The sequence below is a fragment of the Nelumbo lutea genome, chromosome 6, assembly GCF_056320005.1.
Source record: "Nelumbo lutea isolate HS-2025 chromosome 6, American lotus-T2T, whole genome shotgun sequence".
NCBI lineage: Eukaryota > Viridiplantae > Streptophyta > Magnoliopsida > Proteales > Nelumbonaceae > Nelumbo > Nelumbo lutea.
Window position 1 is genome coordinate 44942139 of NC_142689.1, and position 27909 is coordinate 44970047.

Sequence of the window (27909 nt, forward strand, 5' to 3'; positions counted from 1 at the left end):
ATGCTTTAGTATTTGTCAAATAGATGGTAGGTTTAAGTATTTAACCTTTTAAGTTTAATTAAATTTGGCAAGGCATATGAGTCTTGAGAAATGACATTTATCTTCTAAAGCTAGATATAAGTGCATATTAGGAAATGGAGAGTTGCATTTCCATTTCCCATATCTATGTTCGTGTCCATATCTGTATCTAGGCATCATAACCCTCCACTTGTTTTTGTTGAAGATTTAGTCAGTTTTTGTGTTGTTTTAGGAGTAGTTGTTTTATGTTATTTGTTAGATAGGAAGTAGGGACCACAACAGTTATGTTGGGTCCATTATTTATTATTTCTTTAAGTCTTTTATGTGTTTTTTAGTGTTTGCCGCCCTATAAGGGCATAGTAGTCATTGTACTTTTCTTATATTTCTAATATAAATATTAAGTGAAGGGGGCGACAAGATTATGCTCTCCTTTTCTTTCTCAAGTTCTTATCTTCTCTTCTTCTCTCTTTCTTCTCTCCTTCAAGAAAATACTTTTTCTTTCATAGTTTTTTAATTCAGCAGTTTTCTACTTGGTATCAGAGCTTTGGCTAGGGTTCTTGGAGTTTTCTCATGCAGCCTTAGATCGGCTAACTGCATAAAGGGCTGATCGATCTATTGCAAATTGCCCAGTTCTTGGATTTTTTGGTGGGATCTAGTCATCAGGAAGTTGATCTACTTTTCGGCATCAAAATCAGGAAGAATTGGAGTATGGGGAAGAGTCCTAGAAAAGCTGGACTCTTGATTTTTGGTCTGATCTTGGGCGCTCACGTATCGTTGGATTTCTCTTGTTTTTCTGTTGGGGGTAGTTAGGTTTTTGGAGTTTTCTGGGCCTCCTGGAGTGGCTGATTCACTTTTCTCTCTGGTGGGAGACAGTGGGAGGAGAGAGATTTCTCTCCAGATAGGGTTTTCTTCTTCCGGAAAGGTTTGTTTCTATGTGTGTGAGATCAAATTGCTCTTGGAAGCTCTCAAACCTATTTTTTCTTACTGTTGAATTGTTTGAAGTAAGATGGAGAGTTGGAGTATCAAGCTGAAATCCACCGGTACCATGGGACTGGGTGTTGGAGGTAGTAGTGATATTTTTGGGTTTGGAATCATTACTATAGTGAAGTTTGGTGGTACAAATTATTTAGAATGGGCACAATCAGCCAAGATGGCTATTGGTGCCCGTGGAAAATTATGGTACATTAGTGGAGAGGAGAAGAAACCTGATACAGATTCTTCTCGATGGGTGTAGGAGAATTACATGGTGATGTCCTGGCTATGTAATTCTATCGTACTTCACATTGGCAAAAATTTTCTATGGGCTAATATTGCGAAGGAGATTTGGGATGGAGTGACTGAAACTTATTCTCAGAAGTAGAATGTAGCCAGAGCCTATCAGTTAAGGAATCAGGTTATTAGTATAAAATAGGGAGATAAACCCCTTGCCATGTATTTTTCCATGCTGAAAACCCTTTGGCAGGAGAAAGATCACTTAGAAACTGTGGTGTGGGAAGGTGTAAATGATGCAACAACTTATCAGAAATTGGTAGAGAAAAATAGGGTTTTTGAGTTCTTGGCAAGACTAAACCCTCAATTCGACATTGCTAGGCAGCATATCCTTTCTAGAGAGAGTGTGACACTCTCTCAAGCCTATGCCTTTGTTTCTATAGAGAAGAGGAGGAATGTCATGCTGAGACAGCCTGGGATTGACTAGTTTGCTATGGTTAGTACAACCAACCCTAAGCCAAATGGAGACAGTGGGAGTAGTAAGACTAGGAGGGAGGATAAGGACTTGGTGTGTGATTATTGTAAGAAGCCTAAGCATACCAGAGACACTTGCTGGAAGTTCCATCCACATCTCATACCTGCTCGGATCAAGAATAAGAAGGGAAATGCAAATGTGGCCATTACAGGTGACTCTTTGGCCCCTTTTCCCAAACTGATTGGGAGTCCATTGCAATTGCAGTAGCAGTAGTTGGAAAAAAATGGAAAGGTTTGGATAGCTTATGAGTAAGAAAGATGCAACTAGTTCTAGCCCTTCAGATGGACAACAGAGTGCAGGAGCCAACTACACCACTTCTTTTGCTCGTCCAAGTAGTTCATATGCAACTGCAAAATTTGCATCCACTTTAGGTAAGGAGGGACCTCCCTAGATTATAAATTCATGAGCATCTGAGCACATGACTAATATACCTACCCTTTTCAGTTCTTATCAGTTGTGCTTTGGTAGAGACAGAGTCTCTACAATAGATGGTTCACATATTCCCATTGCTGGGAAGGGGACAGTTAGAGTGACCAATGACATTACTTTATTTTCTGTCTTACATGTCCCTAGACTCCATACCAACCTTCTTTCTGTTAGTTCCTTAACAAAAAATTTGAATTGTTCAGTGACCTTCCTTCCTAGTAATTGCGTTTTGCAGGATCTGGAGTCAAAGAAGATGATTAGGAGTGGTCATGAGATGAATGGATTCTACCTTTTGGATGGGATTCCGAGACATTAGAGCCACCATGTTAGGAGCAGCAGTAGTAGTGGATCAGAGTTAGCGAGTTAGATTATGCTCTGGCATAATCGGTTGGGTCATCTTTCTTTTAGTTCATTAAAATTCCTTATTTCCAAAGTTGTTTGAGTCTGTCTAGTTATCTATCTTAGAGTGTGAGAGTTGTCAATTGGGAAAACATTATAGACATTCTTTTAAACCAAGTAATAAAAGAAGTGCTTTTGCTTTTGATGTTGTTCACAGTAATAAAAGAACCACTCTTTATCAGTCCTTCTAAGGCTCTAGATTCAGCAGATACAATTCCAAGTATTCCCCTTGAGCCTGAGCTTGAGCCTGTTATTTTTTTTTGATGATAATGTTCCTGTTCCTAATACTATTGTTGCAGCTGATCCCATTGACCTTGATCTTCCCATTGCACTTTGAAAAGGGAAGAGAAAGTGTATAGCCCATTACATTTCATACCATCTCTCCTACAGTGCATTATCACCCTTCTACCGAGTTTTCCCTTCTTCCTTGGATTTTGTGTCTATACCCAGGAATGTTATTGGGACTCTCTCTGAACCTAAGTAGAAAACAACCATGCAAGAAGAGATGGAAGCCTTGGTTAAAAATCAAACTTGGGAAATAGTTGATCTTCCTCCAGACAAGGAGACAGTCGGATGTAGATGGGTGCTCAATATGAAGTATAGGGCCGATGGCAGGATAAAGAGGTCTAAGGCAAGGTTGGTTGCAAAAGGGTATACTTAGACCTATGGCATTGATTATCTGGAAACCTTTGCACTGGTTGCTAAGATGAGTTCAATCCGTATCCTCTTGTCTCTAGCAGCCACCTATTCATGGCCCCTATTTTCGCTTGATGTTAAAAATGCATTCCTCAATGGTGATTTGTAGGAGGTATATTTGGACCCCTTACCCCAACTGGATCTTTTTCTTGTGCTTTCTTCTTTAAAGTTTTAAGCTAGTCCACTGATCCTGTTACCCCCCTCCTTGGTGCAGACCAATTCCTCATAGGGTTGGTAGTTTTTGTTGGGAAGCCTATCTGGAAAGAATTAATACTGGTGATTTGCTCCAAAAAAAGAGACCCAATACTTGTCTCCTCATTGGTGTGTTCTCTGCAAAGCGGAGGGGGAAATTGGTTTCCACTTACTGGCATCTTGCCAATATGCAAAGTCTGTTTGGGAGTGGGCCTTTTCTCTCTTTGGGTGTAGCTGGAATCCCCCATCAAACATGTAGAGTCTATTCTCCCCTTCTTTTTTCAGGTGGACAGTGAAAAGAGGAAAGATTATGTGGAAGGGACTGAGGGCTGCAGTATGTTGGTCACTATGAGAAGAAAGAAACTCCAGGATCTTCTCAGAAGTCGAGAGGGGGGTTGATGAACTGAGGGCCACAATTCATATTAGGGCCGTACAGTGGCTGAAATCCTTAGCGCTATTTACAGATTACACAGTGGATGATATGCTGAGGAAGTGGGGAGAAATTGCAAATTGTTTGCAGAGCAAATCAGCAATGAGTGTGCTTTGGACCCCTCCACCTGCTGAATTCTTAAAACTGAATTTTGATGGCAGTAGTAGAGGGAACCCTGGACAATCAGGGATTGGAAGTGTTTTCAGGGATGAGAATGGGGTCATTTCTGCATTATACTTGGGTCCAATTGGAGTGGGGGACTTCCTTAGAACTGAGATTTATGCAGTTATGGAAGGGATACAGAAAGCTAAGGAGATGAATATCAGAAAAATCATAATTGAAGGGGATTCAGAGGTGGTAATAGGGTGGCTGAATAAAGATAACAGTAGCCTATGGAATTACAGTAATGAGAGGAAAAGGTTTAAGTGGCTGGTGAGGGAGATGGATGTGAAGATGAGGTGGGTTCAAAGATTGGCTAATTCCTTGGTTGATGGATTAGCTAAACGGGTAGAAAGGGACTCAATGTTTTGGGCCAATTTGTAAACTATTGTTTCCATTTCCTCTTCTTTTCTTAAGTTCTCTAGCTGTATGTGGAAGACAAGAGTGCTTGTCTTCTTCTTTGTAATCATCTATATCCTGAATTAATGAAATTGCTAATGAATGCGTTATTGATAAAAAAAATCTGAAGCTAGAATCTTATACAGATGTAGATTGGGCAGGTTGTTTAGATGATGGGAGATATACATCAGGAGTATGTACCTTTGTAGGTGGAAACTTGATCTCATGGAAGAGTAAAAAATAGGCAGTTGTGGCTAGGTCAAGTGCAGAGGATGAATATAGATCCATGGCTCATGGTGTCTCAGAACTACTTTGGGTTAGATCCCAATTGAGCGAGATTGGGGTAAAAGCAGAGGAACCTATGATGTTACATTGTGACAATCAAGCTGCAATCAATATTGCCCACAATCCAATTCAACATGACAGGACAAAACACATTGAAGTTGGTAGGCATTTCATAAGAGAAAGGGTAACAACTGGAGAAGTTTGCTTGCCTTATGTCTCTTCAGAGTTGTAGTTGGATGATGTCCTCGCTAAAGGGGTTGCAAAGAACAAGCTTGAACATGATTTACGCAAGTTGGGAATGTGTGACATTTACTCCCAACTTGAGGGGGAGTGTTGAAGATTTAGTCAGTTTTTGTGTTGTTTTAGGAGTAGTTGTTTTATGTTAATTGTTAAATAGGAAGTGGGGACCACAACAATTGTGTTGGATCCATTATTTATTAATTCTTTAAGCCTTTTATGTGTTTTCTAGTGTTTGCCGCCCTATAAGGGCATAGTAGTCATTGTATTATATTTCTAATATAAATATTAAGTGAAGGGGGCAGCAAGATTATGCTCTCTTTTTCTTTCTCAAGTTCTTCTCATCTCTTCTTCTTCTCTCCTTCAAGAAAATACTTTTCTTTCATAGTTTTTTAATTCAGCAGATTTCTACTTGTTTCAATCATGTTACTCTTATAGATGATACCATTGCTCCTATGGGACCATCTTCTGATACTCCTATGCTAGCCTCCATCACTGTACAAGGAAGGAGATTATGTCCATCACCCATGAAAAGTGAACAACTTTGACAGTTTGTTCCTTCCTCAAGTAACACGACTACTCATGTTAGGGGGCAGCAAGATTATGCTCTCTTCTTCTTTCTCAAGTTCTTCTCATCTCTTCTTCTTCTCTCCTTCAAGAAAATACTTTTCTTTCATAGTTTTTTAATTCAGCAGATTTCTACTTGTTTCAATCATGTTACTCTTATAGATGATATCATTGCTCCTATGGGACCATCTTCTGATACTCCTATGCTAGCCTCCATCACTGTACAAGGAAGGAGATTATGTCCATCACCCATGAAAAGTGAACAACTTTGACAGTTTGTTCCTTCCTCAAGTTACTCTTATAGTAATACCTATGCTCAAACAGGTATTGCATGCCTCGCCTCACAAAAGCATCAGACATACTTTGGGTAGTTAATTTTGGGGCTCCAGATCATATGACTGAATTTCTAGGATGGTTCTCTATCTCATTCATCTACTTCCTAGTTTGTTACCCTTGTTTATAGTAAGCACTACATCATAAATTTTTGGTATTGGTAATGTGACCCTTGGCTCACCCTTATTTTATTTTAAACATTCCCAAATTTCCTTTTAATTTGTTGTCCTTAGTAAATTAACCAAGTTTTTTCATTGCTTAATATCTCCTAGGTGAAATTCATGCAAGAACATCACCCAATCAAAATGCTTGTTTTCTCACTCTCAAATTCAACTCTTATATTACGATCATGATAGGAAGTCCAGGAGCACTATGTTTCCTCGTTTTGAGTGATTAAAAATCAATACCAGGGTACAAAGAACCATCTGATACCTCAAAGTGGCATGAACAAATCTTAAGTGGATGTTAAAAAAATAAAGGCAAGTCTCTGAAAGGGGCAGGCTCATGTTAGGTCTTGTTAAGTATCACATATATTTTTTGCATATTTTATCAATTTTCCTTTTGATTGTTATGCCCAATGAGAATGTTCAGATGTTTTGGTTTACAGATATAAAAATTTGAAACCGGACTCAATATTCATGTTCTGGAGTTTGGTATCCACTTGTACCCAGTGTTGGTAAACAAGAAAAAAAATGATTTAACCTATAAAATAAGGTGGCAAGCCTACAATGGCTAAGCTATAATATGAAAGAATACATCTTAAATAATAAAACAATAGTGTCTTGTTTATAATGCCATATATTATTCCAGGTGCTTTTTTTTTTTTTTTTTCAATGTTTTGTTTTGTTTCTAATCATAACTCCTGTATTCTTCTTTTCCACAGGAAACTTGCCCTCTGGTAAAGAATATACTACTTCTGGATTCTGAAGGGAAACGTGTAGCTGTCAAGTACTACTCAAATGACTGGCCAACAAACAATGCCAAGCTGGCCTTTGAGAAATCTGTCTTTACTAAAATTCAAAAGACAAATTCCCGTACAGAAGGTGACTTATTTCTCCGTTAGCTTGTTTGTTGTCAGTCAAAAATCAGATGTGTCAACAGTGTTTTCAGTTTACCTGACTTTCTCAGCAATTAAATCAGTCAACTGAGATAATTTTTTATTTTTTGAAAGAAGATAATGGAATTTAATTAAGATAGAAACTGGTACATGAGAAGATGTACAACAGCATCAAGGCTCGCACAAGGGAATGCGAGAATTACATGGATAGAACTGTCACTATACAGAGACTCCCTAAGAATACCAGGTTTAGCTAGAGCATCTGCCCATGAATTTAACTCTCTCAGGATCCAAGTAAGATAAACTGTCATTGTAGCCAAGTTGTCTCTTGCCCTGGCCAAGTAGTGAGTCAGCCTCCAGGGGGCCCCCACCGTTTCACCTAGCCAAGTGATTATGTTTGCTGAGTCACCTTCAATGGGTAAAGTGGAAATGCCCAAACCTCTTGCTATCTGTAATCCAGTTAAGACTGATAAAACTTCAGCATCAGCTTTAGATGAATCAGCTATCTTAATCAGACCACTGAAAGCCTAACAAATGTTGTCATTCCTCCTCCAATATCAGCTGCATCTGGGTATCCTAGAGCATTTCCATCAAAATTTAGTCTTATCACCCTTCCATTCTAGAGATAGGGCCCCTAGAAGGAAGCAAAGTCATTGAAGAAGAGTGTAAAATTCTCCTAGTTCCCACAAAGAATTTCTAAAAACTGGTCAGAAGTACATGGCCCTCATACTCGGCACATAATTTGTACAAAAATTAACATCTGTGTGCTAATTAACATCTGTGTGCTTAAATTGATGGAGCAGGACAGTCCATCAGAGCCCTGTGAAATGTTCTTGTACATTGTTGAGCTGTACTGCTTATCCCTTGAGATCCTATCCCTGATCTAACAGAAAAGCCAAATATGCCTTTTTCTTATGCTTTGGCTCATCTCCTGTTGGTTGTGTTGCAATGATGCTTTATGACTAATTATTTATTCCACCTCAGGATGGCATCAATCTTAGCTCTTTGTCAAATGGTCTCTCATCTTCTGAAACTGTTTCAAAAGTCTTGCATTTTTAACAATATTTCAATATTGATAGTAGCACACAAGTTCCCATTAGAATAGTAAGAATTACAACAGTAACAAATACTTCTTCCAAGTTCTTAGAATTATATGGTAGAGTTTTGGCATCTAGTCTATTATGTTTAGTTGGCTTGCAAAGAGCTAATATATTCTGATCCATAGTTCAAGTTTTTGTTTCTTCTTAACTAATGAATATGCTTCTATTTCACCATCACAGCTGAGATTGCAATGATTGATAGCTACATTGTTGTCTACAAATCTAATCAAGATCTATACTTTTGTGTAACCGGTGGTGATGATGAGAGCGAGATCATTTTAGCAACAGTTCTTGATGGGTTCTTTGATGCAGTCACTATTCTCCTCAGGTCCTGGTTGTCATAGTTGTGCACTTTTGTGTTTTCTTCTTTGCCTTTGGTTTGTTACCATCTCTAATTTGGTTTCTTACCATGCATATTCTTGATCTACCAGAGAAAATGTCAATAAGATTGCAGCACTTGAAAACTTGGATCTCATCTTCTGTTGCCTTGATGAGATGGTTGATGGAGGGTATGGACAAATGTGCCTCTCACATAATTAATGCGTAGTTAACCCTTCACTGATATTTGTGTTGTGATTTATCTTGCATTATTATTTAGATATGTTATTGTTCTTTTTCTTATTTCACATAGGCTGGTTTTCTTTTCCAAAAACAAATGTTATATTCCCCAAAAGAGGTATGCACTATACAGTACTGACCCTTGAAGAAGTGATGCATGGGAGATTAAAAAGAATCTTCAATTTTTGTAGATCATTACCTCTAATTAGTACAAACATAAGAAAAGGTCCCTCAAGGCATTGTAGAATCAAGAGCATCTGCCTGTAGGCTTTAGTGGGTAGTATCTTCACAATCCCCATAAAGGCCTTTGTTTGACTTTCTGAAAGGCCTGAAATCAAAACCATGTGTCCTTGGTGCAAAGTATTGGCTCCAATCCACCAAATGAGTGAAACGACACTTGTTTTTTCTTTATCAGTTCTATTGTACATTCCTTTTAGCCCATAGGAAGCAGGGAAGAACAAAAGAAATTATTCTGGAATTTACAAAATGATACCTCAAGTGAAGTCCCTGCTTATGGTATGGAACATTTCCCTTATGTATGGCTGATCTTCCAGCCTGCAGATCATGTTGAAGGGTTCAAATTAGGCACCTTTCCAGACATCACCTTAACAACTAGATTCAACAAGAAGAGCTTTGTCTGCTCAGTGTAGTTAGCAATCATCGATGGCATGTCAATGGAGAAGTGAGTGGACGATTGAGAAGAAGAGCTTCATCTTAGAAGAAGGTAATAGTCGAAATCAATTGATTTTAAAGCTCAGGAAGAAGGGAGAGCCACTAACTTTTTATTAGGAGAAGCAGTTCAGTGGCTGAAAGGCTTCACTGATGGAGCTCTACTTGCTATTAAGATGGATGGGTGGAAAAGCTATTTGAATCTGCCAAATAGAAAGTATCAAGTGACCTGAAGATACAACCGAAAAGGGTGCTTTCTGGAGATTATGGGATTCTTTGGAAGAAATAGACAACAATGCATTTGTATCCCAGAAGGAAAAAGAGGCTGGGGTTGGAGATTGGTGTCTCAGAAGCTTCAAAATTTTTTGGTTCTTAAGGCAGATGATTTGGCCATCTATAGATTGCTGGCTTTCAATGGAGGAGAACCTTCTGAGCTCTTTTCCGAGAGTCCTTGGTGTGAAGGAGATCCAGAGTGCAATGATCTCGAGTAAGTCCGTCAACACTTCTCGATGGCTAATAAGTGAGAGGAAGTACAGAAACAAATATTGGTTGTTAGTCTAGGAAAGCTTAACGATGGTAGAGGTTCGGAAAGAAGACAGATTTTAAAGGCTATGAAAATGGTTCCTGATTGGCAGTTGATTGTGGAGGCTATTATGAAGAAGCTACTTGTACCCTCTTGAGTATCGGTTTATCCTTTTGATGACAAAGATCTATTCTGGATACAGGGTTGATAATGGTTAATTTCAGGTCTGCAGAGACTGATTTAGGGGTGGTGGAATTAGAAAATTGGACATTCTCATTAGGTGGAGGTTGTGGCTAGAGCTTTTGAGATAATGATTTTCAGATTACCTTTCACATTATGGAAGAAAAATTCCTTTCAAAGAATCTCTCAAGCTCTTGGGGGTTCTCTTCTAGAGGTCGACACAACCATTTTGTGAGCAGTGAGGATGAAGATCATTGGAATTACACCTACGGACGTTCCTCGTAGTCGTACGATTGACATTCTTGTCAATGGTCTTGGCACCAAGTTTGGTTGGTGACGGAATATGAGTTGCCGTTATGGAGGAATGGGACGGAGATTGAAGACAATGATGACCTGGCATTTATGAGCACACATGGCGATAGAGGTAAGAAAGGGGATAAAGATCTGTATGGCATGCTTTTGGAAGGAGAAAAGTTGAATTTGGGGCCCAACACGAGGTAGGCCTAAAAAATGAAAGTGATACTAATTTTTCTAGCGGTAAATTTAATTCTATGAGTTAGATTTCCAACGCCAAAGTACTAGGGATGGGGCTCGGTTAGGGGTGGCAACGAGCTGAGCTTTTCATGAGCTGCTCGAGCTCGGCTCAGCTCGAGCCCAATTCATTGGCTCGATTATAAAACGAGTTGAGCTCGAGCATACTAGAGCTTCGCTAGTGAGGCTTGCAAGCTAGCTCGAATATATATATAATAAAGTTATAGAAAATAATATATATAATAAAAATATTATAATTATTAATTATTATAATTCTTAATTTTTTTAAATATCAAATAAAAATTATTTTTATTATATAATTTTTTATTTTTATAAAATATTTTTTCTTAAAATTGAGCTCGAGCTTATGAATTTTTGACTCGAGCCAAGCTTGAGCTCAAGGTTCTGGCTTGAATTGAGCTCGAGCTCGAGCTCGAGCCTTGTAGCACAATCTCGAGCTGAACTCGAGCCTGGTACTATTCAGCTTGGCTCGGCTCGAATCCACCCCTAGGCCCGAATATGCCGATCTGAGCCGGATGGGGGCCTACCCCAATCAAATCTGATGCTTGGGAATATTGGAGAAATATTTAATATGGCTCCACTAGATACTGTGCCAATCCAGATGTGCATGCAGGCCCTAGATAATGGGTGTGAGAAAATTGGTCCAAGTGAATCATTACAAAGGCATTTGGCTAAGTTTATAGATAGTAGTTCTTGTCTATCATCGTCTAATGTTACCTAGTTGGTTCGATCAAGGTCTTACTGTCCTAAAAGACTTTTAAGAGGTTAGGTATTTAAGTACTAATCGTAGTGGCAAAAGGGAGATTTGTAGGTTTGGAAGAGGTAAAGCGGACAAAAGATCGAATTTAGGCCCCAATAGAACAATTTTTAAAAGAGATAGGACGTTTGGAAGGTGTAGGTGCCATAGACTCCATGTTCAGCATGGCTTGGTCAAACCTTTGAAGGTCTAAAGAGAATGATAGGGAAGAGAGGAGAGGAGGAAGAAAGAGAGATCTTCTGATCAATCCTAGGGTTGGGGTTATATGGTTGCCCCCGTGGGGAAGAGTTGTTCCCCACGGTTATATAGGGAGGACAACAAGGTTGTAAGGAGAACGATTTAAAAGGAGACCTTTCTTATTAGGAAAGGGGATCTTTATCTTTATGTTGACTATTAAGGGAGCACCATTGGGATTTCACCACGTGTTCAGCAAGATCCTTCAAAGACAAAGTTTCCTTTCTCTTGAAGATTCTCATGGGGCACGTGTAGGGTACGTTCCCTTATGGGTTTCCTTATAACCACGCGTTAAGGACAAGATCTGAATCTGACTAGCGTGCTTGGATGTTTGCTCGATCACCTTCGAGATGCCTCATCGTAGCTCGTTGTGACCAGAAGGAATGTCAATCTTCTGTAGGCGGGTGTTGTCGGCTTTAGGGGTGTCAATGGACCAGTTTTGGGTTGGACCCCGTCCAAATCAAAATCCATTTGGATGGATTGGATGGACCAATAAGACATATTGAATTTGGACGGACTGGATGGACCAATATGACATTGGATTGAACCTGGTCTGTCCATAATGAATTTATATTAGATTGAACCAATAACCGGTCCATTGATAGAAGATAAGAACATAAGTGTCAGTGGTCCAGTTTGAGTTGAAATCAATATAAATTAACAAGAATTTGAACAGATTGGACAACATCTGGATCAGTCCAAAATGGTCCAAAATATTCATTGGACTGGATTGGACCAGGTCCATTTGTAATGGACTCTCATTGGACTGGATCGGATTGGACCAAATCCAGTTCAATTGACACCCCTAGTCGGCCTCGGGGTTTACCATTCATTACAACATGGGCTGTCGTTTCGTGTCCATCGCAAGGTGCTAGTAGTAGTGTATAGGGTTTATCTTAGACTGGCGATGCCATTTTATGTCCATTGCAAATCTTGGGCAACATTTATTGTTCATCATAGGTTCCAAGAGGTGTTTTATGCTCATCGCAGGTCTTGGTTGGCTCTGTGTGCTCATCGCAAGTGTATGAGCTTTCCATTGCTTTGATAGAGTGTTTTTGTACCATTATAGGGGTATCTGGGCCGGGATTTCTCCATAAGGTTTTTCCTTTGATGTCCTCATCGTAATCTAGTGATGGTAAAATACATGTAAACATGTACTTACAATTGGCCCCCCTACTTATTGATAAGAGTATTCTTACCAATAAGCATCCTTCATAGTTGTCTTCTATTTGATCTTACAAGCATGATAGGTAAGGCAATGTCTGGCAATTTGCATCTTGTAATTTGCATCCTTTTGGGGGTGACGAAATTATTCAGTGTTTATTCATCGAAATTAGGTGTCGCTTGGCTGGCGGCAAAAATTGAAACAAATCTTTGTTCATTTCATTATTTTCTATGAGAGTGTAACCATTTTGTTGTGTTGTGTCCTTAGGCTTCTAGGTTGGCTTTGTTGCATGTCATAAAATGCGGAACATGAAGATTTGTACATGGTGGTTCTGAAGGGAGGGAATGTTGTCATTAGTGCCTTTGTTCGATGGTGGTTATGATTTGATGTGTCTTCTTTCATATTAGCCCCTCCGTTTCTTGATAGAAGTCATTGTATCAAGAAACACTTAAAGTAAATAGCCAGTTATTTTAATGTTTAGCCCCCCTGTATCTTGATAGAATGTCTTCTATCGAGAAACACCTAAATGCGGTTTGTTGGGTGTAGTATCTTTGCTGTCCCCTTATGTTAGTGGGAGGGAGTTGAGTCACCATGTGTGCTTAGCGGGCAGCCCCCCTACATTTTGATAGAAGGCATTATATCAAGAAACAAGTAGAGCATCTAGGCAATGGTTTAAATTTTCAATTCCCTATGGCTAGATGGAAAGAATTCTGTCAAGAAGTATGTCAAATTGAATTCATAGCCCCCCTTTTTTCTTGACAGAAGGCATTCTGCCCCCAAAAAAAAAAACATTCGAGAGAGAGATGGTCGAGTCCATTTTGGAGCCCCCACATTTAAATTCTTCTAGGGTTGGGCTGATCATGTTTTGTTGAGAGGTATATATAGAAGCTCAAGCACATGGGTACATGCCAAAAGTTGTTGAAACACCCAAATGCTTGCACAGCGTTGTTAGTAAGTATATGTTACGAGATTTGATGTGGTTGATGTGCCTTGGCAACCCTATAATCTTGGTGTGAGATGGGCTACTATTGAGTTCTTTTGCAACTGTTTCGATTATAGTAAGCTTTGCAGTCTACTATATTTGTGTTTGTTTGTGATATAGACAAAGATAAAGTAAATTACTATTGCTTGGGACTGGGTACCTAGAGTTTCATAAGCAATGTGCAATGCCTGGGGTTGCTAGGGCTTTGTGAGGCACTCACTTGGGGTTGCTAGGGCTCTTTGAAATATTCACCTGGGGCTGCCAGGGATCTTGTAAGGTTCAAAGTATCGATACGATATGAGTTTCGGCCGTATCGTATCGACACTTAGAAACGGTCGAAACACCTAGAAGCAGGCGTTTCGGACCGTATCGTTTTCAAAAGATATGATTGGGTGTATCGTATCGATACTTTGAACCATGCTTATAACTTATTCGGTTGGGGTTGTCAAGTTTAGTGATATGAGCACTTGGGGTTGCCAGGGTTTTGTATGTGAGCGCCTAGGATTGCCAGGGTCTCCAAGGGTTGCTAGGGACTTGTGATTGAGCACTTGGGGTTGCCGAGGGATTGTGATGAGCTCTTGGGGTTGCCAGGGAACTACGATGTGCACTTGGGGTTTCCAGGGAACTGAGATGTGTGCCTGGGGTTGCCAAGACCTTCCTGGGGTTTCTAGGGAATTGAGGTGTGCGCTTGGGGTTTCCAGGCCATTCCTGGGGCTATCAGGGAATTATTATGCACGCCTGGGGTTGCCAGGGCCTTCTTGGGCTCTCTAGGGAACTGCGATGTGCACCTGGGGTTGCCAGGAAATTATGATGTGCGTTTGGGTTTGCCAGGGCCTTCTTGGGGTTGCCAGGGTCTTCCTAGGGATGCTAGGGAACAAAGATGTGCGCCTAGGGTTGCTAGGGAATTATGATGTGTGATTGTAGGTGCCATAGACTCTATGTTCAGCATGGCTTGGTCAAGCTTTCGGAGGTTCAAAGAGAACGACAGGGAAGAAGGAGAGATCTTTTGAGAAACCCTCGGGTTAGGGCTATATGGTTGTCCTCGTGGGGAAGAGTTGTTCCCCTTTTTATTGGGAGGACCCCAAGGCTGTAAGGAGAATGATTTAAAAAGGAGAACTTTCTTATTAGGAAAGGGTATCTTTATCTTTATGTTGTTTATTAAGGGAGCACCATTGGGATTTCGTCACGCGTCCAGCGAGATCCTTTAAAGACAAAGTTTCCTTTCTCATAAGGATTCTTGCATGGCACGTGTAGGCTATGTCCCCTTATGGGTTTCCTTGCAACCACACATTAAGGACAAGATCTGAGTTTGACTGGTGTGCTCAGGTGTTTCTCGATCGCCTTCGAGATGCCTCATCATAGCTCGTTGTGACCAGAAGGAATGGCGATCTCCTGTAGGTAGGTATCGTTGGCCTCAGGGTCTACCATTCGTTATAGCATGAGTTGTCATTTCGTGTCCATCGTAAGGTGATAGTAGTGTATTGGGTTTGTCTTAGACTAACGATGTCACTTTATGTCCATCGCAAGTCTCAGGCAACACTCATTTCATCACAGGTTCCAAGAGGTGTTTTATGTTCATCGCAGGGCTTGGATGGCTCTGTGTGCTCATCATCGCAAGTGTATGATCTTTCCAGTGTTTCGATAGTGTTTTTGTATCATTACAGGGGTATTTGGGCCCGGATTCCTCCATAAGGTTTTTCCTTTGACGTCCTCATCGTAATCCCAGTGATGGTAAACTCCATGTACTTACAAAGGGTGCGCATCTTTGGAGTCTAAAAAGAGAATGGGGAAGAGGTGGGTTTGGGTGATCGCCAAATATGATAAAAGTGGGAAGAAGAGGTTGGTTAGAGGAATAGGTGATTTTCTTGCTGATGAACAGGCTTTTGTGGTGGAGAGCGAACTTGGGAGGTGCTTACTTGCTACCAAAAGTTCTATGGAGGGTTGCACTATGTATGAACCTGGGGCTGCAGAGGTGGATCCTCAAGAATTAAAATTCGATTCAGAAATTACAGCTGCGTCAAGCCTTGAGGGGGACACTCTTAAGGGGTCTGAGGGGTTGGAGGAAGGAAAAAAGAAAGATGGGAGCAATCAATCTATCTTTTTTTTTTTTTTTTTTTGATAAATAACATCAATTCCATTAAAATAATGAATAGATATAAGAAGATCCCCGTAGAGGCGCGAGGATCAGCCTCTCCAAACAACAAATACACAAACTACAATAGAGAAAACATGAATGTTGAAATTAAAACAATAGTTACAATTGTGCCCAGAACAATGTTTCCCCATTTATCCCTTGTTTTGCCAAGACATCAGCAAAAGCATTAGCTGATCTCCCAACCCATTGTACTGTTGTAGACATATTTCTTGTCAGCCATTTGGATTTCTTTAACTCATTTTTGTAGCCCCAAGTGACATCCTTCGGGTTATTTAACCAGTCCACCATCGTCTTAAAGTCTCCTTCATTTAGAAACTGCTCCACGCCCACTTCTTTTGCAAGAAGTATTCCTTGTATTGCAACTAATAGTTCTGCCTTCCCAATTCCTAAAGGGCCAGAGTAGATTAAGACAACCTCTCCAGCCTCGTTCCTTGGTACACCTCCCATCCCAGAGGGACCCAGCTTACCCTGGTTACTCCCATCAAAATTCATTTTCAAAGAACCAAGAGGAGGGGGGACCCAACTAGTCACTGCCCTTCCCGATGAACTTGACGATAATCCCAAAAAGGAAAACACGTCTGGAGAAGAGGGGATTACGATTGCTGGCGGTGGTGGGGGTAATAAGAGTAGAAATCACTGTTTGGAAATCTAGATGAATTCCTTTTGAAGAGAAAGAAGAAGAAGATGAAGAGTTTCAACAGTAGAGAAGAAAAGAGAAGAAAGAGTAGGATGTCAACCAAAATTGAAAATTAGTTTTGGCCGCCAACCCCTCATTATATTTTATACTTAACTTAAAAGAATAAGAGATTACAAGAATGCCCTTAGTAGGGCGGCTACTAAAGTAGCTGAACAGTCACAACTTAAAAACATAAGTTAATGGGCCTAAAGCCCAACAACTTCCTAACACAAAAATATAAGAGCTAAATAACTAGGCCCAATAACTAGAAATCGGCCCAACTCAACACTCCCCCTCAAGTTGGGAGTAAATGTCACACATTCCCAACTTGCATAGATCATGCTCTAACTTGTTCCTTGCAACACCTTTTGTGAGAACATCAGCAAGCTGCAGATCAGAAACAATATATGGGAGACAAACTTCCTCAACTTTCTCTGATGAAATGTCTATCCACTTCAATGTGCTTTGTCCGGTCATGATGAACTGGGTTATGGGCAATGTTGATTGCTAACTGGTTATCACAATACAACATCATAGGTTCTTCTGCTTGTATACCAATCTCTCCTAACAGGGAACGGATCCAGAGAAGTTCTGAAACTCCATGTGCCATGGCCTTGTATTCAGCTTCAACACTTGATCTTGCCACTACTGTCTGTTTCTTACTCTTCCACGTGACAAGGTTACCACCAACGAGGGCATACTTTTGAAGTAGATCTCTTGTCATCAAGGCATTCTGCCCAATCTGCATCTGTATAAGCCTCAATTGTCCATGATCAGCAAACAAGATGCCTCTGTGCGGGTGTCCCTTCAGATAAGCAAGAATCCTGTCAACAACTTCCCAATGTTGGACTCGTGGAGCATGCATATATTGACTTACCACACTTACTGCATAGGAAATGTCTGGTCTTGTCATACACAAGTATAGCCTTGTTTTCAACTCCGTTACCCTCCATACTTCTCAAAAACATACTTCTCAAAAAGGGGATAGAAGATTACTATAATATGCAAGAATATCAAATAAATCACTTTTGGTACCAACGACACCCTTCTAGTGCCCTAGATGGTCCTTACACAAAAGATTCCTTTTCTGCGAGATGGGAGAAGAGAGAGAAGAGGCAGCCGCTCTCTCCAGAAACCTCCAAATCAGGCAGGACTTGAACCACCCCTACAGAAAAACTCCAAGGAACCCTAAAAAATAAGGGCGCCACTTCCTAGGTCAAAACTGAAGAGTCCAACAAAAACAGGACTCCCCCTTTCTCCAGTTTTCCCTGATTTTGATGGAAAACCCTAGACCAGCTACATGGCAAAACAAATCCACTAAAAAATCAAAAAACTGGGCTTACTTGAGATCTTTAATCAACCTCTTAAATCATCATGTAGTCGGCCGATCTAGGGTTACATGAGAAAACAACTCAAGGAACCTTCGGCCTGCTCTGATACCAAGTAGAAATCACTGTTTGGAAATCTAGATGAATTCCTTGTGAAGAGAAAGAAGAAGAAGATGAATAGTTTCAGCGGTAGAGAAGACAAGAGAAGAAAGAAAAAGTAGGATGTCAACCAGAATTGAAAATTAGTTTTGGCCGCCAACCCTTCATTATATTTTATACTTAAAAGAATAAGAGATTACAAGAATGCCCTTAGTAGGGTGGCTACCAAAGTAGCTGAACAGTCACAACTTAAAATCATAAGCTAATGGGCCTAAAGCCCAACAACTTCCTAACTTAACAACTTAAAAATATAAGAGCTAAATAACTGGGCCTAATAAGTAGAAATCGGCCCAACTCAATAATAAGGATCAAAGTAATATTGATGACCACTTATGTTTTGAGGTGCTGGTTGGAAAGTTAATACTAGAAAAAATCGCATCTCAAGAAATCATAATGTTGTGCACGTAACAAAAATTTTTTCTAGGCTAAAGCTCGGATTGATCGGGAAAGGTCCTACAAAGTACTACAAATGGGTTTATAGGAGAATGGGTGCAAAAGGCAATGTGATAATTGGAAGTGATCAAAGGGGGTCTACAATGCAAGTTCAACCATCGGATCCCCTATTAGGGAAGGAACATCTAGTAAACAAGGTGGATGTTGAAGGTGTAGGTACATAGTGGTTGCTAAGACCATTAAAGTACAGAAGGTGTCAAACCAACACTACATGGACGCCTGCGATGAATTGATAACCCATTGCACGTTTGCGATGAGTTCATACATCGCAAATATGCGATGAACTCATACCCGGGACAGGTCGCAATGAACTTCGGCTAGCACGAATATGCAATAAGGTTTAGACATGCGCGAACCTACGATGATCTATAAGACGTGTGCGGATTTGCGATGAACTCCAAACACGTACGGAATTGCGATGAACCCCGAGCACGCGCGAAGTTGCGATGAACCCGAGATTGTTACGGAACCATGGAATCACAGAAGATCAAGAATAAACGCCGGTTACACGTGTGCCTTTAAATTACGCATGTGAGTTTTATGAAAGTACGCCTGCCAAACTATGATGTCACCTGCGCCACGTCAGTTTGATAGGGTCGCATACGGAGAGAACCCGGAAGGGATATGATCCTCTAATAATGATAGTCAAGCAAAAGGAAATATCTCATTTCCTAACAGAAAAGATTCTCTTTCTTAACAGGAAAGAACTTCCTGGATAACCTCAACTTTCTCTCTATAAAAGGGGGAGAGCAATTCTTCCCCAGGGGGTTGACCTGTTCATGGGCCAGGTAGCCTGATGGCCCGTCCCGCACCCTAGTTGGGCTTGGTCATGTAATTAGGCCCGTGGGACTGACCTTAGGCCTAACATAGTAAGCCTGACTGTGTTTCGGGCTAGGCTTGGGATTTGTCAAAAAGCCCGGCCTAAGCTCGACCCGACCCGACCCGATTCATCATTATATATTTTATAAAATACATAATGTGTATTTTATATATTATATAAAATATATAAATAATATAATATTTATTGATTTATATATATTTATAATCTAATAAATACATTTTTTATTTTTTTCTTTATAATTTCTCTCTCTCTCTCTCTCTATTCAGTCGCTTCAGCATTAGTAACATCATGGGCTAAATTTCGGGCTCGGGCCCAAGTTGTAGGCTTGATGGTTGGGCTGGGCTTGGGCTCGGGCCTTAGAAAAATCTGTTAGTACAGAGTGAAAGCCCGACTTGAGCCCGGCCCGGCCTGGCCCGACCCATGAACAGGTCTACCAGGGGGACAAGAGAACAATAACTTTGGACCTAGGGTTTTCTCACAAGGGGACTTTCCCTTCTCTCCACTCCCCTACTCTCTTCCCTATCGTCTTCTCTGGACTTAGAGGGACTAGACCGTTCGCAAGTTGCCTGACCACCCCCAACCTATAGAAGGTGCTGACTCTGGTGAGAACTTGTTGATACAAAAAGCAATAGAAAGGATGATTCAGGTGGCATGCCTATCTAGAAATTAGTGGAAAAAAGCTTAGGATTATTTTTTTGGGGTGGCAAGGAATTTGCTAAAAGGGTCTTTCAATTGGAATGAAGCAAGGTTTGGGATGGGGACAATTCAGGGCAAGAAGATGCTCTAGTGGATGAAGATTGAGGTTGTGAGTTGAGGCTTTGTCAGTTGAGCTGTTTGTTTGGTAGTGGTCTTAGTTCTAGGGGATTTCTTTTCTTGTTTGGGGTGTTTAGTTGTTCTCTGGTAAAGATTGATTTTTGTTTGTTTGTGTGCTTTGGGTTGGATTTGGGATGGCTGTTGTCTCTGAAAGGGTCTTTTGATGTGCCTCTTTCTAGGGTGATACCTTATCACCTTTGCTTTGTATTCTTTATATTTTTAATAAAATATTTTTTTTTCTTATTCTTAAAAGAACAAAAAAGATAAAAGGAGGCTTTCTTGTTTTGTACTTTGTAATACCTGCCAACTCTGATAGGTTCATTATATGGTGTGCCACAAGAACATCATTTTTTTTGTTAAGATGAGCAAGTACTTGGCATATGGAATTGCTTCTCATGTCCAACAGTTTAAGCAATTTTATTGGGAGGTTGCATTACAGATGATCAGCATAGGAGAGATCCTTCAAAGGAGACTGAAATTTGGTCTATCTCCTCATGTGTGTTTTCTTTGCCTAAGTAGTAGGGACTGGGGAGAGTATTAGGCACCTTCTCTCATCCTGTTAGTGTGCTTCTCAGGTACAGAACCATTTCTTTATCTTTTCAGAGTCTTTTGGGTGCTTCCATCAAATATCCTTAGCCTGTTTTCTGATCAGTAATTTGCTATTAGTTGTTAGTAGTTAGTATAAAAATCAATAAGACTGTTACGTAGTCAATTTCATGGAGCTCATGGGAAGAGGAATACAAAACTTTTGAAAACAAGGAACATAGTGTCCAGAGGCTGATAGAACTTACCATTGGTAACAATCTCTCTTTGGCTGCTGAGCAGTTAGGAATTCAAAAGAATCTCTATGGGTGTAACTACAAAGGGGCTGGAAGATAGTGGTTGGGTATTCATTAAGAAGATAAGTGATTGTTGAATGGAAGGCACCTGAGAATGGAAGAGAAACTAAGTTGTAGGTGCAGTGGTAAGGTGATGGAGTTTGGTCAAGTCTTTGAAGGTCTGGAGAGGACGGCAGGGAAGAGAGAATATGAGGCCAGATATTGGTTGTAGTGGACAGTGGGAGAAGAGTGTAGGAGAGAGAGAGAGAGAGAGAGAGAGAGAGAGAGAGAGAGAGAGAGAGAGAGAGAGACCTCTGAGATGCCCTAGGTCAGGGTTACATTGGTATTATCTGACGTGGGGGAGAGTTATTTCCCTATTTATAGAGAGGACCCCAAGGCTATAAGGAGACCTTTCCTTTTAGGAAAGGGGATCTTTATGTAATCTATTAAGGGGGCACCATTGGGATTTCGCCACGTGTCTAGCGAGATCCTTCAAAGACAGTTTCATTTCTCTCAAGGATTCTCACATGGCACGTGTAGGCTACGTCCCCTTATGGGTTTCCCAATGGTCACGTGTTAAAGGACAAGATCTGACTGGCAATGTTATCGCAAGTTTCAGGCTACGCTCATTGTTCATCGTGGGTCCCAAGAGATGTTTTATGCTCATCGCAAGTCTTGGAAGGCCTTTCGTGTTTAACGCAGATCCCCGATAGCTTTTAAGCTCATTTTAATTTCTGCGATGGATATTAAGCTCATTGCAAGTTTGCGATGGTTATTAAGCTCAGGCGACGCCCATTGTTCTCCGTGGGTCCCAAGAGATGTTTTATGCTCATCGCAAGTCTTGGATGGCCTTTCATGTTTATTGCAGATCCCGGGTAGCTTTTAAGCTCATCACAATTTCTGCTATGGATATTAAGCTCATCGCAAGTTTGCAATGGTTGTTAAGCTCATTTCAGGCATAGGTGGAACAGTCAGAGATGACAATGGACACATTGTTTGAAGTTTCTTGGGACCAGCTTGATTTGGAAACTCCTTGAAGTCATGAGCAGTGACTGCAGTTCAAGGGCTAAATTTTTCTATAGGAATACAAATTGAGGGAGATTGCCAAGTTGTAATAAATTGGCTAAAATCAGGGGAAGTATCTTGGTTTTACCTTTTTTGGTTAGAAATTTAAGTGAAGCCAAATTGATAAAAAAAAAAAAAATTAAAGTGACGCCAAGAATTTCTTGAATTGCTCATTCAGATTGACCAGAGAAGCAAACAGTTTGGCAGATGCTCTAGTTAGGGCAGGGGTTTAATGAACAGTTGTGTTGAGGTGAGCAGAGCCAGGCAAATCCATGTAACAGAAAACAGTAGTTAACATGTGTGTGTGTGTGTGTGTATTTGCTAAGTAATGCTTCAATTTATTCATTTGTGTAAAATATATACAAAGGGGTTGTGCCAAGCACTGCAAATTGTACCAGTATCTTACCCTTTCACATTACATTTATAAGTGTGACAACCCCGTAGTGATCATCATCATCCAAGCCTTATCCCAACTATATGAGCTTGCTTGCTTGGAATCTTTTTTGCCAATCTGTTCTGTTTAATGTCATATTATTGTCACTTAAATCCTTTCTCACCACTTCTATCCATGTCCCTTTTGGTCTACACCTTATGGGTTCTGTTAATGGTCTTCTATGCACGTGAGCAAACCATCTTAGTCTACTTTCTTTCATTTTATCATCCATTGGAGCTACTCCTAGGTTACTTTGAATGACTTCATTTCTGATCCTATCCTTTCTAGTTTTTCCACTTGAAAAGATAGGATCAGAAATGAAGTGTGGCAACCCCATCCCTTGATTTATGTTTCCCCAAAAAAAGCTGTTTCTTTTCACTCCTTGTCTGGCCATTTGCATTTGCCACATTGTTTGGTGATCTCTTCACCCTCTCAGCTGATGCCCTTAACTCCTTTCATTAACTCTGCTCAATCCCTTCAAAGTCTCTAAGGATTAGAGCTCATGAGACGATCATTCCCTGATTGGAATTGGAACCAATCATGGACTGCTCTTCACATCTCTTCCTTTTAAAAATTTTATTACATCTTTCTTTCTATTGACAGCAACAAATTGCAAAAGGAGTTCAACTCTATAAGATTCACCCTCTGCTACTAAAAGATCTCGCTGGCCAAAGTCCACTGAACCCACAAGGTCACCAGGGATGACCCAATTACAGTAGAACAGTTTCACAAAGTGCTACCACACCCTGGTAGAAAATCTAGATTGAACAAGTTGATGCTGCACCATCTCCAGAGACTAATCGCATAACACATTCATCTGTCATAACTTTTTCCCTTTCAAACAGCAAGTCTATGAGTTCTGTGTTATTTTAAAGAAATACCTGCATCATTGTGGGATTAATGAATCTAGTCATACATGGTTCATGGTCATGTCAGTGCTCATGTGACTAAACCAATATTTTCTAGCTGCTTATTGTGGAATATATTATAATCTAATAGTATAGCAACAGCCTGCATTTTGATGTTGCTAGTGAAAGACACTGCTTTAATGATGCCTATCAGATTTCCGTGCTAAACAAAGTGAAACCTTCCTCATTGCTCACCAGTAGCCCTCAACTTCCTCTTGGTTTAAGGATTTTGACAAGTTCGGCTCTGCTCAACCTCCCTTTTGCACTTTCTGTTATCTTTTTCTGCATCTCCTTAGCTTCCACAAAGAGAATTTACCATCAAAGCAAGCGCTAACATTTGTATGGGGAAAGGCTAATAGGATATGGAGAAGGGAAATAAAAACTTCACCCAGACACCCATTCTACCAGAAGCTAGATCCACCTAAGCCAGACTGCAAATTGAAACTTGGATGACCTAGGTCTTCAAGATGAAGCCTTGCCTATTCCTGATATTCTTCTATTACTTTAAGATACTTCTCCACAATCTTGAACAGGATTTAAAGTCCTTTTAAATTTATATCTAGAGGGGGAGATAAAAGTCCAAGGGCCATTTGATTATGGATGAAGTGACTGAACTGAATGACTTGTTACTTTGTCCTTTTAAGGTATATAAGTCATGATGGAATATTATTATTTATGGTACAGGAATCATCAAAACATGCCATTCAGCACCTAATTTCTTTCTTGGGGCCATTTGATAATGGCTGAATTGGTTGGATTGAATTGCCTATCCATTTGCCTTTTCTCGGTCTTGCAAACAAATCAAGTATAAACGTTTAGTGAATAAATGTCCACGGTTCCAAACACATACTACAAGTGGTTGATTTGGAGTGATGGTTGTGTTCTTGCAGGATCATTCTTGAAACTGAAGGAAGTACAATTGCAAGCAAAGTTTCATCCAATGGTCTGGAATCTGCAACATCATTATCTGAACAGGTAAAGCAATTCTTTTTAACCAATGAATGGAGAATAGAAAAGATAAAAACTACAATATAATATAAACAGAATAAAAGATCAAAAGATTCTCCCATCTTTCCTGAATCTCCTTCAAATTCTCTAACCAACTTTTTTTTTCTCGCAGACAATAACCCAAGCACTAGCTACTGCACGGGAACATTTAACAAGATCCCTTCTTGGATGATGGCACATAAGCAGAGAAAGTTTCATCATTTCCTTTTCTTCATTCTTGGTGGGACGGAGGTGGTGATAGAGTAATACTTTTCCAAGTGGCCTTTTCCCTCTCTTTTACCTTTTCTTTGGTAGAAAATCAGCCAGGCTTGTGGGCTGAACCTGAGACCTTTCAAACTAGTTGGCGAATTTTTTTTTTTTTTTTCTTAATGGCGCTTCTGTTACTGTATGAATGTTTACAGTCAAAATTTTCGATTACATTTTACAGTCAAAACCAACAAACCATGAATTGTTTTTTTTAGTGGTAGAAACAAACCATGAGTTGTAAAAACAAACCATGAGTGATGACTGATGAATTCAAGTGGCGCTATACTAGGCCGTGACGTGGTGTATTGTAGATTGATGCTGCCTTATACAAAAGGTTGGGCAGTAACTGCAACTTGCAGCGGCAGCGGTTCCGCCGTTCTCTCTCTCTCTCTCTCTCTCTCTCTCTCTCTCTCTCCCTCCTATCTTCTCACCACCGCCTCTGCAAGTTGCAGTGGTGGCGGTTCTGCCACTCACTCTCTCTCGCCATTGCCACCGCCGCTACAAGTTGTTCCGTCGCCCTCTCATTCTCGCTCTCTATAATAATAATAATAATAATAATAATAATAATAATAATAATAATAATAATATTATTATTATTATTATTATTATTATTATTTATTATTTATTAAACATTATTTTTTTATATTTTATTAATTATTAATATTTAATAATTATTTTTTATTAAGCATGACTAATTATTATTTATTTTTATGAAATAATAATTTTTAATTATTTCATTAATTTTTAAAAATTATTTTATTTTTATATGTGTAAGTTATTAATAGTTAATTATTTTAATATTTTTGTAGTTAATAATTATTTTTCTAATTTTAATCATTTCATTTATTAATTAGTAATTATTATTAATTTACTATTTTTTTGTATTTTTTCAATGTTATTTTGAGGTTGAAAATGATTTTTTTATGAAATAATACAAATTGAACTCAACATTTACAAATAATATGGGTAAAATAGTAAAATCAATAATTTCAGATGGTAAAGGGTTGATCTAACACAAACAAACTTATGAATTCAGAGCCTCTAAAAAGTAGAAAAGCATTTATGCCTCTTTTTAGATTTCAAACACTTTTAATATATTTTTAACTTTTCATATCTGAATATTCACATTTATCAAACGTCACCTTAATCAAAATCCAATTTGAAAATAAAAAACCAGACCAATCGTTGTCCATTATAATGCAATCTGATCCAACTCCTTATGCAAGACATGACTTTAATTAGGGATGGTAATTTTTCCTGTAGGGATCTTTCTCTTCTCTGCCCCAAATTGGGTGGATTTTCTTTGATTTCAAGCAAGGATGGGAAAAATTATTTTTGCTCCAAATTAGGGACGGAGGAGATAGACTTTGCATATAATTCTTTCATTCCAATGATAAATTATTAAAATACTAGTAATGAAGCACATGTGTTGCATGTGAGAAAATTTTCTTCATATTAATTACTTCAATTTTATAAATATTATAATTAAGATAGAAATTGAAAATTAACAAAAGTAATAATATGATTAAAAATAAATTTAAATGTTTTTAGAGAATAACATTTATTATTATTAAATTTTGTATTGCATCTTTATCATAAATAAAAACAATTTTTATTTTAACAGTTATAATATGACGAATATATAACATCAGAAACGTTCTCAAATGTTTTTGACAACTCTGTACATTTTTTTTTGTGTTCTATCTTTTTTTAAATATTTATTATTCAATAATAACATGGGTTTCTTTGAAAAGTTGGATCATTGACCCACCATCTAGATAAGAAAATAGTTTTGCTTTTGGATTAGTTTTAAATTATGGAAAATTATAGTCAGAATCGACTATACATTTAAAATTAGACTACAAATTGGTCTATAAACCAACAAAACTCTAATAACTAATTCTACATTTCAAATTATAAAAACCCTTGCCATGTCATCATAGGCTTATGTTATTGTTGCCAACATGAGACTCTTGATCCATGTTAGACATAATAAAAAGTTTATCCCTCACTCTCCCACTCTCACAGTCATCTTTATCTGCTCAACGACTATGTAATTTGAAAATAAATAAAAATGATTTTTGGTTTCTGTATTTACGTTCTTTATATCAATTTCTCTCATTGTCTCTCTCTCTACCTATTGTTCTCCCTTAATCTCTCTCATTCTCATTCTCAGTCGATCTCTCCTCCCTTAATTTCTATCGTTCTCCCTCAGTTTCTCTCTTACTCCCTTTTTCATTTTTCTTTTATTTTCTTACACACTTATATGGTATTAATCAAGTCGTATAAAAGAACATGAAACCAACTTGGTATGGTTAAAAAATCATTATACCAATAAAAATTCACAAGAAACTTTTGGCTATGAAATTTACACTAATTGGAGAACGATAGATATTGGCAGAGGAGTTTTGACCAAGAGGGAGAGTGAGGGAGAAGAATGAGAGAGATTAAGAGAAAACGATAGAGAGAAAGAGAGAGAGGTTTTGATTTGGCTACATACCGAAGCCGAGAGAGTATGAGAGATAGAGGGAGCGGCGGGAGACTGAGAGGTGATTGTGAGAGTGAGAGAAGGGAGGGAGATCGAGAGATAGAGGTAGTGGGAGAGAAACTAAAAACCTAATTTCGGTATAGGCTTTTTGTTGTGTCCAACATGGACTAAGAGTCTCATGTTTGCAACATCCACATATAAGCCTCCGATGACATGGCAGAGGCTTTTATAATTTGTAGTGTAGAATTGATTATTAGAGTTTTGTTGGTTTTTGGACCAACTTGCAACCTAATTTTAAATGTACAACCGACTTTGGCTATAATTTTTTCCTTTAAATTATATATTTCATTTACATTATATAAAATATTTTTTACTTATCACACATAATTTTTGTTTGTATATGGTATTATTTGACTCAAACCACTAACCCACCATCTAAAAAGAAATAGTTTGATTTCTAAGTTGACACTAAATTTTGTATTAAATTTATATAATTTTTTAAATGATTTCTTATGTATTAAACTTCTTTTTGTTCAATATAATGAATGCATAATATTAGAGATGTACCTGATATTTTATTTTTTTATAAATATATAACATTAGATATGTGTCCAAAATTTTCTCTCTCTCTCTCTCTCTCTCTCTCTCTCTCTCTCTTTTTGTGATACTTTGTATTTTCTATTTTTAAAAAATTTATTATTTGGCTATGACATCATTTCATTTTTAGGTAGATTTTAAATTTGGCATTCCATTTTCATCATTAATAAAAATACTTCTTACATTTCATAGTTATTTATTTTAAATTTTTATTATTTAATTAATGGTTGAATTGCTTGGCCACCACCGAGAGGGAATA

The 27909-nt window shown here is 38.9% G+C and overlaps 1 protein-coding gene across 1 annotated transcript in view; it reads left to right on the forward strand.

Moving 5' to 3' along the window:
* The window catches only part of LOC148848812 (coatomer subunit zeta-1-like), a 40768-nt gene extending 16008 nt beyond the window's left edge, over positions 1-24760 (forward strand). Inside the window, exons 3-7 of the mRNA XM_088950603.1 lie at positions 6769-6928; positions 8223-8370; positions 8474-8551; positions 24202-24286; positions 24432-24760. Coding sequence (XP_088806729.1) covers positions 6769-6928; positions 8223-8370; positions 8474-8551; positions 24202-24286; positions 24432-24491 — 531 coding nt within the window. The 3' untranslated portion in view covers positions 24492-24760. The remainder of the gene's footprint in view (positions 1-6768; positions 6929-8222; positions 8371-8473; positions 8552-24201; positions 24287-24431) is intronic.
* The last annotated feature ends 3149 nt before the right edge of the window (positions 24761-27909 follow it).